General features: G+C 43.9%; 1 protein-coding gene across 1 annotated transcript in view; it reads left to right on the forward strand.

The window, feature by feature from the left end:
* Nucleotides 1-15335, forward strand: part of LOC127660301 (N-acetyl-beta-glucosaminyl-glycoprotein 4-beta-N-acetylgalactosaminyltransferase 1-like) — a 144187-nt gene that overhangs the window by 97914 nt on the left and 30938 nt on the right. Inside the window, exon 9 of the mRNA XM_052150459.1 lies at nt 13136-13214. Within this exon, the coding sequence (XP_052006419.1) occupies nt 13136-13214 (79 nt within the window). The remainder of the gene's footprint in view (nt 1-13135; nt 13215-15335) is intronic.

A 15335-nucleotide genomic window follows, 5' to 3' on the forward strand; every position in this document is an offset into this window, starting at 1 on the left:
AGCTTCACTGTCTGGCTGAAAATCAGCAGTTTTATGTTGGATGCAGAAAAGCATTCATTTTGCATGAGTTACATCCAGAGTGTGTAAATAAACTCTCGTGGTTTGCTGAAGCCGACTCCAGCTTCCTTCTTTCCCCACTTACGAATTTTTTACACTGGTTCCATAACCCAGGAGTTATGGAGGAAGAACGCCGCCATGGATGCCTCACCTCTGAAGGACGTTTTCAAGATCCTCGCCAACATCCACCAGTTATAGCATCAGGCCCTCCTCGAGCTGCGAGCAGAACAGGAGCAGCAGTTTATTTTTAGGTGGATATTAGGGACATTAAGGATACCAACACGTGGATCACCCATTGGTATCTGGCTCTTCAGCCTTTTACATTTGAGGTGGTTCACAGTCCGGGGACACAGATGGCTGTTGTGGACTTCCTCTCCAGAAATGGTGGGGGAGGGGAGAGTACTGGGCATGCCGGATGGGTCCCTGGCCTGAGCCAGTTAGTGGGGGTATGTGATTTTGGGGACGTGGTTGAGTGCCGGCTTGTGAATGAAAAGCTAGATTAGGAGATGAGAATGGTAAGGTTCATCTCCTGGCAATGATTGTCTCTAACAACTGTTTTTCATTGCAGTGAGAGTTCACACAGATTTGAGAGAGAGAGAGATAGAGAGAGAGAGAGAGAGAGAGAGAGAGAGAGAGCTGAACCGAACCTGAGTGCAGTGTGTGTATTGTGGAAGCTTCACTGTCTGGGTGAAAAACAGTAGTTTTATGTTGGCTGCTGATAAGCATAATTGTTGTTTGAGTTACATCCAGAGTGTGTAAATAAACTATTGTGGTTAGCTGAAGTCGACTCCTGCTTCCTCATTTCATCACTTACATGCATGAAGGATACCAATGCATGGATACCGTTGGTATCTGGCTCTTCAGCTTTTTAAGTTCGAGGTGGTTCACAGGCCGGGGGTGCAGATGGCTGTTGCGGACTTCCTCTCTAGAAATGAGGGGGGGTTGGAGTACTGGGCAGGCCAGATGGCTCCCTGACCTGAGCCAGGTGGTGGGGTATGTGGTGGTGGTGGCAGTGGCATGGTTGAGTGCCGGCTTGTGAATGGAGAGCTATATCTGGCTCTCACTTCCATCTTGATACAATTATATTGCAGTCATTTGTGATTTCGCTATTGTATAAAAATACAGCCCATTTATGATCTGCTTAGCTTGAGTCCCATGCAGCTGATAAGATAACAATTGACCAGCTTTCTTGCCATGCTTGTAGAATTTGCTTGTAGCTAGTCTCAAAAGGTTCTCTGTTTCACTCGATAAAAGTAAGTCTGTGGCAGGGCGGAGGGCGGGGGCGGGGCCGTTATCCTACACACCGGTCCCGTATTAGGCTAATTAAGCCTCAGAGAGGGATAAAGGTCGACTGCAGAGGACCTTTATCCCTCTCGGAGGCTTAATTAGCCTAATACGGGACCGGGTGTGTAGGATCACGACCCGGCCCCGCCCTCCACCCTGCCACAACGTCAAATTCTGTTTTCTGTCTAATTCGCTCCTTATATTGGTCTGGTGTGGGACAGCTCGCATACTGTCTATCTACCTGCAAAATCTAATTAGCAAGTTGTACCTGTTTCTCTTTGAGATGCTTTATTTTATTTGCATTGAAAGATATAGTGTACAATATATATTTTGGTCAATTAGAATGGCGACCCCTCTAGCCTTTCCCTGAAAGGTGTGATTAACCTACCCTGACCACCGTCCAAGGATGTGAAAATTTCTTGAAGGATTTCTTGAAGAAAAGCCCCACCTGTTTGTAGCAGCTTAAGATAAGAGAAATCTTTGCTTCTTTTAACTGGATTATTTAGGCCCTTGACATTCCAATTTACACATCTGAGGTGAGGTGCATGAAAAGAAACTTTGAAATCATACCACCCACAATATGTTACCCCAATTTAATTGATGACATTCTTAAAAATGTGGCAACTAAAATTAAAAATGTAAAACCAAAAACTTACAGAAACCCTAATAAAAGAAAAAATAAGGTCAGCAAAATATAACCCGATGAACACACATTTACAGTACACAACGTGTAAATATAACCAAGCCAGCCAGGGACAAGACATTGCAATTCCATTATATATATAAACAAATTATAGCAATAAATAATTTTTTTAACTGAACATAAGTCTATATGTCAAAAAGCTAGTTCTGAATCAAAACTAGTTACCGACTACAAAGTCAACTGGTGGCCGCCGCCCACTGCTATGTGATTTTACCTTGCAGTGTTTTCCCTATAAGCATTTTGCAGCAGCGCTGTGCCACTGCTGAATTAGGGATTTCACATGGTTAATTTAAAATTCTTGACGCAACATAACATTTGCCAGCCCCAGTCATCTATGCACTTTCTACACTGCAAAAGGGAATTGTATGTTGCAAAACTCTCATGTCTCGGTGATGAAACTAGTTTAAAGCAAATAGTCCCCACATTCTAAATGGCACTGACAAAGACAACAGGAGAAAATATAAATTAAAGGCTTTTAAATTCTCAAATCACAACACTTAGAAAAATGTACCATGGATTTACTGTAGTAACACTAACTGTACTGTATTACATATGGTAGTTGTGGTAGAACAACATTCTAAATGTATTTTCATTACAAAAATGCCATAGTTCTTGACATAGAAAACTTAGTTACTAACCATAGTGGTAAGGAGCCATGAATAACCTATGGTTACCATGGACTTATTACAAATTTCATTGTTAAAACTATTATGGACCAAGCTATCAATTTTCCATCTGTGTAAAATCTGTACTCTTCTAATGCTCTCTAATTGTAAGAAAATGTAAGTTGTTTTGTTTGCCTTCAGAAATTCCAAGACATGACTGTAGTTTAATTAGTAGGAGCCTGATGAAAGGAAACTGTAAAGAAGACCCAACTTTGTCACATTGTCAGAATATTTCAATTTAGCCATATAAAAATTAAGTGTTCATTTTGTTGCTAATATCATAATTTTCGTCTGCATCCCAACCTCAAAATCAATGCTGTACTGTCAAATGTGCATTTCAATGCACATAACATGTAATATTATTTGCATGGGTGCTACCAAAGCAGGTGCTGGTGCCACATTTTCAAAGCACCCTTTAAAGGCACAAACGAACCCTGATGTGACCCAGGCTAAAATTGAATTTGTCTTAATCTATTCTTTGAACAACACGTATTAATACGGATCCGGCGTTGTAGGTTTTTGGACGCACGCACAACAGCACCGCTGCTAAAGAAAATCCTATGGGGAACACCTCCTAGAGACTTCTGAAAACATTTGAGCATCTTCAACCGAAGAGAGCAGCATTTTCCCTCCATCTATTGTCGAGATCCTCAGTCTGGCTGGGTACAAAAAGACTGTTTTAGACCCAGATTATAAAGCTCTGCCATTACTCCTCGATATTGGCCACGTAGCTCCTTGATCTCTGGGCTGACAACCAGAGGTGGAAAGTAACAAATTACAATTACTCTTTTAGTACTTACCATACTTGAGTACATTTTTCAAATTGTTCTACTTTTTTTAAGTATAACTAAATAATACTACTTTTACTTTTACTTGAGTTGAATAAAAAGTATTCAACTTCGCTACAGTTATTTTTCACCACAATTGGATGATTGACCTGTATTACTTTTTCCTTGACCCGGTAGTGGTGGAATCGGATGATTATGGCTCTTGGTTTCACCCTTGGCTTTGACTTTGACTTGACTTTCAGATGAGAGGGCAGAGCCTGATCGCCTAATACTTCCAAAAGCATCTCAGAGAAGAAAGCAGTGGGGCAGGGGCCTTGGATGTATTCAGGTAGACCGATTATTCTAATATTGTTATGACGAATTCGAGGCTCGAGGGCTTTGAGCATTGCTTTCAGACAATGCTTCACATGTCACCTCCAGAGACTTCGATTCCCTCGTTGAGTGCATTTGGATTAGATTCCATTGATGCCAATCTCAGTTCATGATCTGAAACCATAGTTTGGACACGGTCTAAGTAAGCCTCCAGTGATGTAATCGCCGCCTTGAACTCAGCAAAAAGGGCCACTCTGTGCTCTTAGATTAGGCCTACCAAAGCAACCATGTTTACCTCGTTGTGAGCCGCAGGTGTTTGGTCTTTCACCGTGGCATCCTTTTTAGTCTGTTTGGCTGATTTAGACAACATTATTGCTAAGTAATTTTTAGCACCGTAAAAACACTGTCTAGCACTGTCTAATTGTAAATGATAGACTATGGGTTATAGGGTTCAATTTGCATGTCAGGAGTATAGTGTGATAGGAGCACAAGGCGGACACGTTTACTCCATACGTGCTTGGATCCAGTTCCAGGCACGTATGGAGTAGACATGTCCGCCTCTTTACTTTCATTATGCCCTTCGATCGTTGCTTGTTAGTTTGGTGACAGCATTGAGTGGGTTGTCGTGTTGTACTAACGGGCTGAATTTGAGAGAACAAATAGTAGAGATTTCTGACAGAATTGTCTGGAATTCCCACTGCTGCTTGGCAAAATAATGCACTAATGAACTAGGGCGAAATGTTTAGGGAGAAATAAAAAAAGAATAATATCTGTCAGAGTTGACGATGACAGAAACTATGAAGATGTTCTTTACAAAGCACGCTACATGCAGCAGAGTTAGTAAATCGGTGGAAATGTCAAATGGATAAATGATGTTAAAATGTCTCCCGCTATGTGTCAGTTTCAGTGCAATGCTATTATTTGTTTGAAACTGAGATATAGGTATATCAGAATACCAGAAAGTATCAAAGCCATGCACTCAAAAACTTCTGATTTTAAGTGTATGTACTGTAATAATTTTAAAAGTTACATAATTACAGTTCAGAGTTTGTATAGATGTGACTGTTCTATTTTTACCACTTACAGTATTTTGACTTTCTTTCCCCCCAGTTGTGTGCATTGTTGTTTTAATTGCTGCACCACTCAAATATGTATTTGGATTTAAGATACTTGTGCTACTACAGAGAGCTTTTTAAAAAATATATATATTTTGAAATGTCTTCACATAAAACCTGAGATAGTTCCTGAAGTTTGTGCACAAAGACAAAATGTATTTAGCGGTTATAGAAACTAAGGTTAAAGCCCCATTTATAATTATTTAGTATCTACGTTATTTATAAGCCTTTATAACTATAAAATAATTACTTTATAACTATTTTTATAATGCAGGCAGCATCTTTACAAATACAGTACATCCATAGAACCATAAGACTGACTAATAAAAACTATGTAAATTAATCTGTGTATAATTTATTGAGCATGAGCATGGCCATTGAAAAAGAGTATCTCTAGTAGTCTCAGATGTACTGTAGCATCTGGCATTTAAGGGAATATGCCAGTTCTGCAGGACCAGAAGGGGTCAACCTCGCTTGACATTCTAGAAAAATGTCTCAAGTGTGTTAGGAAATTTTGAAAGCATTTTCAATTCAGTACATCTTTAAAAGGCCATCTATCAGACTGGATTTATTTTCAGAGCTAGTAGCTTTAAACTATCACTTATGTAATAGCAGTTATATAAATCAGTATAATTAAAGTTGATGTTTGTAATTTCTTCAATGTTCAAATGTTTCTCTTTTCCCAGCTTAATGTGCAAATTGGAAGTACACAATGGCTGTGAATCGATTATTTATTTATTTTTTTTTTAATAATAATTTATTATTTTATAAATGCGATTATTCATGGTACATTAAAATATAATCACCATAAACATATTGTTAGTTTAATTAGTTAGTCATTGTCACAGTGTAACATTGTGCCTAAAGACTGGACTAAGAATGTGCCAGTGCGTGCACACACACACCATTGTTTACACAGTCTTACTGCCAAGACTGACAACATATATGTGGGTTGCAGTATATAGATATTCTATATATGTATGTATATAGAATATCTATATACTGCAACCCACATATATTTTATTAAATGCATTTCATCCAAAGAGGAGCCTAGGCCTATAAAAGTTTTAAATTCCCAACCCCAAATTAAATTATAAGACAACCACAAGTAATAAGTAATACAGTGAAGAGGTATGCATATTTTATGGACTCTATCCCCCAACCCAAACCTAAACATTAGTTGTCAGGTTTGAACAACGAGAACCCAAATGCAGACTAAATAAAAAATTAAAATAAGCAAACGTGATTACTTCCTGGTTTCAACGTGGATACGGAACCGGGTCTCTCACACTGCTGATGTAACGTTGCTGCCGGTTGAGCCATGTGGAATGGTAAACACACAGAAACCGATGCAAAAATGTTTGGTGGGAAATGTCGCAAATCAGTGAGCTGGCATATTTTTGCCGATCCTAGAGGTACCACAACTTTCGGAAATAGCATTTCGACAACCTGTGTGATCACGTTGGTCTCTGAGGTGATTTCAAAGCATTGCTGTTTATTTGAGCAGTCCATAGTAACAATAACATTTTTTATACAGTGTACAGAAGTCCAAAATACTATACTAATACAGTCCTAAAGTTCCTCTTAAGTGCTTCATCAATATGTGGGTTTGTACTATCTGTATAATTCAGAACATATAATATTCTGTCTATCTGTATTCAGTTCAGGCAACTGTTGTTTTTCAAGGGTGTTCTTATGAAGTCATTTTTCCACTAATCTGTGCATAAATTACGCAACAAATTTGACTCATTTTAAATCTCAGCAATATCCCTTCAATGTTTGTATTTTGTTTAGATTTCTACACCAATGCTCGCTTTTATGTTAATTAGGGTTTATGCAAATGAATGATGCATCCATTAATGAGGTCCAGATGTACTGTCAGTGTCTGTAGCTGGATTTCCATCCAACAATTTTTTATAGTCAGATAGGTGTGTAAGAGCTTGACGTGACTGGCTCAATGAAAGGGCCAACCATAGCACACAATTCTTCAAACGTAGCCCTGGTTAGTTGAACGTGCTTCACCCACAGATCGTCATTAAAGTGGGTCCTCACAATACATATATGAAGGCTGTCAGCGAATGGGAATAGCCATTTGAGCCCTCATTATTTGAGCTATTGCACTTATTCTGCGACTTATCCTGGCATCATTTAATATCATAATGTGCAATTGCTTTATTTCAGCAAATACATCTCTTCCCAAAGCAAAGAGGTCAATCAGCTGCTCCATGACAAAAGGCGGGCTCCCTCAAGATAATGCGCATTTACAATTAATGGAAACACGCAATGTGTCCTATATTCTTGAGTCGAATTTTCAAAACATTTTGATAGAACCCAGCTTGTGTTGCCTTGCAACATGCAACTGTTGATTCTGCTTTAGCTTCGTTTGGAATTATTTTCATTAGCGGAGCAAAAATTGACAGAATAACTGGCCATTTTGTGTCTAAATTGTAAGTAAACCAATATTCAATTCTTGTTATTAAACTGTCTAATAAAAGCAAAAGCATACTGTGGAACTGAATATTAGCATGGCCCCTTTTCGTGTGATTACCATCTTACCACATTAGGCTATTTATCATTTGGACATTTCCTGAATACACTGTCTTCCATTATCTCTCTCTTTCTTAATCACTCACTCCTATTTAATTATTGAATAGAACAATTTTAGATGGAGCCATGCAATTAGTCAGCCAATTAAAACTCTATTATCTACCCCCCTCAATTCTCTCTATTTGTCCTATCTGGTGCTGATCTACTGTCCAGTCCTTCCTCCGCCCCTCCCTTTCAGAGTGCTGAAAAATATACTGTCATTCCGTATAGCAGTGTGCTGTGGTCTCCTTTCCCAAATTACCTTAACCAGAAAGGCTTCCTTGCTCAAATAGCTTTATCAAAAACACCATGCTGGTTTTGCTTGGTCAATTGCATGGCTGTCCACCAGCTAGACCCGCACCAAACCAGCCAGGACCGGCACAGAAATGCATGCAGGACTAAGCTGGTCTTTTCAAAAGGGAGGTTTTCTCTTTAGCATACCCTTACTCTTTTAGACCTCCCCCTATCTAGGATATGTGCCACCTTCTCATAGCATCACTGTAAGCTGCATTGTAATGTGAATTGTACTTGTGTGCATATGTGTGACTCTTATCTGAAATGAAAATATCTTGCTAACAGAAATCCTGTGGTCCATTTACACATAGAGACAAGTGTTTTCATCTGATTATAAACATTAGATAATAATCTAATGAGCACCGAATATACCTATGATCAATGAAAAAAGGCCAATGAGAAGTTGGCGGACAGAATTTGCATGTCCCGCCACCGGACATATGGGTATAAAGGCGGGAAAATGCGTCTGTTTCATTCAGAAATTTTCTTCGTAGCCGATGGTCGTGTATGCAGCGAGCTGCGAGTCACACACCTGTTCCTCTACTTCTGAGCGATACTCTGCACGGCAGTGCAGTTTGCCCCTGGGTGCTTTATAAAAGAGTTTATAAAAGAGTGATTTTCTCTAAAAGAGCAATACACAGCAGCGTTGAACGTCCTTTTCAGGATGCGTCTTTATAAAGATGCCTTTCCGCCCCTGTGTAGTTCCTGGATGCGGTAGAGTGCTCTCCGCTTCAGACGGCAAAAGGCTCTATTTCGTGTGTCTGGGATGCGATCACACCGAGGCAGCGTTTGTGGATGTTCTGGATGCCATGGTCATGTTCTCACTGCGAGAACATGACCATGGCAACGTTGCGGTCGCAGCTTTCCTTCAACCGAAGGAACGCCACTCCAGCCACCCCCACGTGTCGCTCCTTCTTCCCACAGGATTGAAGCGATGGAGGCAATCCGGGGATGGTAGCGGGATCGGTTTCACCGGGTACGTCCCCGCGAACCTCCCGCCCCGGCACGCTCGTTGACTTCCATCCGGGCTCGAGGCAACAGCGGCTTGCCTCACAGCCAGCCTGCCTATTCTCTGGAGCCCCCTGAGCTGGATGAGCTCGCCGCTGCATCAGAGAGCTGTCCAGCATCTGATGCGGATGACTCGTCTTGGCTGCCGCCTTCGGTCCAGCACGCCCAGGCTGAGGCTGACGCCCAGTTGTCCAACATGCTTGCCCGGGCCGCCAACAGCGTTGGGCTGGACTGGAACCCTCCGTCCTAAGCAGACCACTCTGATCCCTGGAGGAGGGCCAGGAGGAGAATCTTTATTTGAATTTATTTCATTTGTCGCAAGTACCCACATTCTCAATAAAAGAGTGATTTCCTTTACAAATGCCGTTCTCACGGCACTCTGCCACCACACCTCAACAGTCCCGGCATACTGGACGTGGACCCCCCACCTTCAGCCCCACGACTGTTCCCCAGCCGGCCGGTTATGACGAGTCTAGTCACTAACCCGCCCCCTCCTGGAGCAAGGTAAGTGCTTCGAGTCTTTTCTCAGCACCAGAGCCTCGGGATGCACCTTTGCCTCCCGACACCGTACTACGTGCTCTGCCCTGCTGCGAAGCCCCGCCGGGTACGTCAAAATTAATCGTCCCGTTAGTGCCCCTAGCATGGAGCTTGGATGCGTGGCTTTCACTTCCCAACCCTTCCGACCTGCATGCCATGGCCCTCCTGCAAGTCCACCAGGCCAAGGCACTTAAAGATCTGCACAAGGATAGTCCTGATCCCGACGTGGTGCAGGAATTGCGCTCAGCGACCGACCTCACCCTCAGGGCCACGTAGGCCACAGCGCAGTCACTTGTGCCACACTTGTGGTCCAGGAACCTCATCTGTGGCTGAACTTTGTCGAGATGCACGAGACGGACAATTCATGCTTCCTCGATGCCCCTTTCTCCCAGTTCGGCCTCTTCGGCGACACCGTTGAGGACTTCGCCCAGACGGAGACCATTTCACACATCCTGCCCCGCCGCAATCCTGCTGCCACGAGCCAAGCCCCGTCTGATCGCCGAGGGCAGCCTCCTGCATCTAGAAAACGTGCAGCTCCACCTCAACCTGGGCCCAGCTCTCAGCCCCAGCGTCGAGCGCCCCGCAGGAAGCGCACACCCCTGTCTCACAGACCCCCTCGAGGACCCGAAAGCTCCCAGGTGCTCCTGAGATGTTCGACCCTGAGACTGAGACGTTCGCTCCGGAGCTGGTAAGCAGACCACTCCGTCCTCTGGAGGAGGACCGGGAGGAGAATCCTTATTTGAAATTATTTAATTTGCCATACCCACATTCTCAATAAAAGAGCGATTTTCTTTGTCTCTGGGTCACCTGGCCCGCAAATGCCATTCTCACGGAACTCTGCCACCACACTCCAACAGTCCCGACATGCTGGACGTGGACCCCCTGCCCTTGGGTTCCCCACCCCATGACTGTTCCCCGGCCGGCCAGTTCTGACAAGTCTAGAGATCGCCTCTGTCTGACCTCCTCCTCAGTCACTAACCTGCCCCCTGCCGGAGCAAGGTAAGTGATTCGAGTCTTTTCTCAGCACCAGAGCCTTGGGACGTACCTTTGCCTCCCTACGCCATACTATGTGCTCCGCCCCGCTGCTCCGCCCCACCGGGTATGTCAAAAATAATCATCCCGTTTGTGCCCCTAGTACGGAGCTTGGATGTGTGGCTTTCACTTCCCAACCCGTCACTCTGACTAGACAGGACCATCAGAGGCAGCCCTTTTCCCACTCCGAGAAGCCGACATCCGCATACTCAACTACCTCGACGACTGGCTCATCGTGGCCCACTACCGAGAGTTACTATGCACCCACAGGGACCAGGTGCTCAGGCACCTCAGCCACTTAGGGCTTCAGGTCAACTGGGAAAAGAGCAATCTCACAGAGTTCTCTCTTTTCTCGGCATGGAGTTAGACTCAGTCTCACCAACAAGTGCGCGCAGTGAGTGCTGGTATGCCTCGCCCCCTTCAGGCCAGGCACTGCGGTCCTGGGGCATATGGCGTCCTCCGCGGCGGTCCCGCCGCTGGGGTTGATGCATTTGAGACCGCTTCAGCACTGGCTCCAGACTTGAGTCCCAAGACAAGCATGGCGCCGTGGCACGCACCGTGTGATGGTCATCCCCGCCTGCCGCCAAACATTCAAACCCTGGACAGACCTCTGCTTTCTGCGGGCAGGAGTCCCCTTGCAGCTGTTGTCCTGATGCGCCCTGGTCATGACCGACATGGGTTGGGGCGCCGTGTGCAACAGTCACGCAGCCGCGGGCCGTTGGAAAGGGGCCCCGCTGTGCTGGCACATCAACTGCCTAGAGTTGTTGACTGTATTCTTTGCCCTGCGGAGGTTTCTCCCGCTGGTTCAGGACAAATATGACCGCACACAGAGCTTTAGACATTCTCAACAGCTCTTTGTCTGCTTTGGTGGACAGTGGAAAGGGAACACTGTCTCCAAACAGAGGTCCTCCCACTGGGTGGCGGATGCCATTTCATTGGCCTATCACACCCAGGCCATGCCCCCCCCCTTGCGGGTCTGAGCACACTCAACAAGGAGTGTTGCGTCCTCATGGGCACTGGCCAGAGGCACCTCCCTGGCAGACATATGCAGAGCAGCGGGTTGGGCAACACCTAATACCTTTGTGAGATTTTACAATCTCAGGGTAGAGTCAGTTTCGTCCCATGTTTTCTCAGGTCCGAGCCGGCAGAACTCAGTAACACACTGACGGACTGACTGGGTAGATCGCTTGCACCTAGCGCCCTTTCCCTTGGTTGAGGTAAAAACTGTGCACTTTTTCTCCCAGGAGATCCCACTCACTCGGCTCCCTGGATGACTCCTCCCAAGTCCTCGGAGTTCGCAATTAAGGGGAGTAATTTGCTGACCCAATCTACTGCAGGTACACAATCTACCCTGTACTGGAATAGGTGCTCCACAGGTCAGGGCTCCTACGTGGACTTCCCCCCTGTGTGGACTTCCCCCTCACGAGCAGACCCGCGTCTCCCTTGGGCAGTTACCACTGCCCCCCGGTCGCCATGTCTGTAACAACTCCTCCCTCCACAGAGGCGGGATCTACCACTGCGCCACTTCCCACATGTGACCTAAAAGCCCATGTGGTGTATATCGCCACTTTTACCTCCCCCTCTCTGGGAAGGTGTGGTCTCCGCAGGTTCTTTCCCCTGAAAAAATAGGAAACTGGGTAAGACCCCCTTCCCACAATGCATGTAAGGGCCCCAGCCGTTTTTCTCTATGCGAGAAACATAGAGAGAAAAGAGGCCCGGCTAGGCTCAGCCTGTTCCCAGGTTGGCAAGCGTCACCTTGTTCCCCTGCCTAGGGTAACTATAAGGATTCCGACAACTTTATGGGGCATTCGGTGCAGTCTGATACAGCTGGTCGTTTTGGCATGTCAAGTACCTGCCCGCTCCTGTGTTAGAAGCACACGTACACTGCCTAGCGCATGGCGTGATTTAAATTGGACCCCTAGTGTCGCTTCTTCAACACAACGTCTAGGTTATGTATGTAACCTCCATTCCCTGATGGAGGGAACGAGACGTTGTGTCCTCCTGGTTCATCGCTTAGCCTGACCTCAGAAAAATCCTGAATGAAACAGATGCATCTCCCCGCCTTTTATACCTGTATATCCGGGGGCGGGACATGCAAATTCTGTCTTGGCCATTTTTCATAGATCAGAGGTATATTTGGCGCTCAAGAGAGACCCCTAGTGTCGCTTCTTCGACACTAAGTCTCGTTCCCTCCATCAGGGAACGGAGGTTACATACGTAACCTAGACGTTTAATGTAAACCATCAAGCTTAAAACAATCCAGTTATATACAATACACAAAATGAAATTAAAACTACAACCAAGTGAATCTATTAAAACTGAAAAAGAGAAACGCTTTCTTTAATGACTATAAAATGTTGTTTGTATTTGCGTTGTATGCTCCTATGATAGCTACTGCATGATCTGGCGAGTTTGGAAAGCATTATTGGATGTGGAAAGATACTTTGGTGAGAGATAAGCAATTTTTTGTTATGTGAACACAAAATACAATGTGCTGTGTGCAGTTTTCTGTATCTTGTATTTGTTTCATCTGGAGCAATTTAGTTTTGTCACGCAAATCGCTTACCAGAGAATGAGTGTTCGCAACTTCCAGTGTACTTATCCACACTAAGTGGTGGATTGTGCCCTTTTCATTCCTTCACCTCCTAGTGTTCTTGTCCTCATCTTTTCAGTCCTTCTATAACTCTTAAATTACCTTACCCACAGATGCTAATGTTCCCTGCCCTCTCTTCCTTTCACTTTTACCCCCTGCAGTCTCATGTCCTCACGGCGATACTACTTTGAGGTTTTGCACAAACAAGATGACAGAGGTTCAGACCATGTGGAGGTGGGGGTGAGTACAGAGCCAGAGTTTGGAATATTTCAGTAATGTGGAATGTGTGACAGCTGGTCTGTGTTAAACAATTTGCTGTAGAAGTGCCACAAATGAAAGTGTGGTGAAAGACTCAGTGCAATCTAAATGAATGTGTTTAATGCCATTATTCCGTCTCATTATATATTCCTTCCCATTAGAGTGCACACCAGGCAAGAGCTTTTTATCATGGTACACTCACTGTGAGATAAACAGTCAAAAGCACAGAACGTTTCATGAATGTACTCTTGTTCAAAGCTTGTCCCACTTCCATTCCTATTATCCTCTACTACTCTCTCTCTATCTCCCTCTCTGTCTCTCTCTCTCTCTGTCTCGTTGTCTTTCAGTTATTGCATTATTTAAAGCCGAATAAGAAACAAGATAAGAAACATGGCAAATTAGTGAAGGGGCCCTTCACTTAAATCTCCAAATCATGGTCTCAGTAATGGCTCAGTCTGAATTATAGCCGCAGTGCAATGGAAAACGTAAAATTGTGTCAATGTATAGCGACTATATCCACAGCGAACAAACATTTAAGTGCCATCTACTTTCATGACCAGTGTTGGTTAAGTTACTCTAAAAAATACATTAATTACTAACTACTAATTACATCTCCTGAAGTGTAATTTGATTACTGTTCTAATTACTCTGCTTGAAAAGTAATTGCATTACTTATTACAAATTACTTTCTAAAATCCTTATCAACCTCGACCAGGTGAAAAATTCAAGGATAGACATGAATGCCCAATTCCCAATGTGCTCTAAGTTCTCGTGTTGGTGTAGTGACTTGCCTCAATCTGGGTGGCAAAGGATGAATCTCAGTTGCCTCCGTGTCTGAGACGTCAATCCGGGCATTTAATCACATGGGTTGTTGAGCACGTTACCGCTGAGACATAGCACACGTGGAGGCTTCATTCTATTCCCCACGGCATCCATGCACAACTCACCACTCACCCCACCGAGAGTGAGAACTCCATGTGACCTTACAACCAGGACAATTTTGTTGCTTAGGGGACCTGGCTGGAGTCTCTCAGCACACCCTGTATTCAAACTCATGAGACCAGGTGTGGCATTTAGCGTCTTTACTCACTGAGCTACCCAGTCCCCTGAAATTGATCTTTTAATTCTTTCAAATAAATCATATAAAATCAAATAAATTATTCATGAACTGGCCAAAGAATTTAAGGGGGCTGCATTAAATTAGAAAACATAAATTTTAACATTAGACGTTAAGTTTTAAGTTCACTATTGTTTTATGTAGAATTGTTCTATAGTCTATACAGTATTTAACACAATTACATCAGTAGTAACTGTAATTAAATTGCTTCTTGCCAAAATAAATTTCCGCCATAATTTACTCAGCCACATGTTGTTCCAAACACAAAGTTATGGGTATGATATGTGGGACTGTATATATATATATATATATATATATATATATATATATATATATATATATATATATATATATATATATATATATATGTGTGTGTGTGTGTGTGTGTCTCTGTCCCCTGTCAAAAAGCTACACTTTGATGCTGTGCAGATTTAGTGCTTTGGGAACAACTTTAGATATGTGTAACACAGTTCAATGGAAAGGAGGAGGCGAGAACCAGCTTGGCAATATAAATAATATTTTAATGATAAAACACACACACACACACACACACACACACACACACACACACACACACACACACACACGACGGACATGCCCGTAAAGGAGCTCTCTCTCCCACATCATCTTCATCAGTCGGCCTTTATCCCTCTCGGAGGCAGCCAGGTATTTCTATGTGGGTCCTAAGAACAGTAGAAAAAGGCTACAGAATTCAATTCGTTCGCCGTCCTCCGTGTTTCAACTGCATGGTTTCCACTACTGGGAAACCGGAGCAAGCATTTCTACTGTAGAAAGAACTGCAAAATCCTCATGGTCAAAGGGGCCATAGAACATGTTCCCCTTCCAGAGAAAGAGTCAGGTTATTACAGCAGATACTTCCTGGTTCCCAAGAAGGGTGGGGGGGTTGTGTCCAATCTTAGATCTTCGTGGCTTGAATCGCTCAGTCAGGGTGTTCAAGTTCAAGATGTTAACTATCAAGATACTCA

The sequence above is a fragment of the Xyrauchen texanus genome, chromosome 1, assembly GCF_025860055.1.
Source record: "Xyrauchen texanus isolate HMW12.3.18 chromosome 1, RBS_HiC_50CHRs, whole genome shotgun sequence".
NCBI classification, from domain to species: Eukaryota; Metazoa; Chordata; class Actinopteri; order Cypriniformes; family Catostomidae; genus Xyrauchen; species Xyrauchen texanus.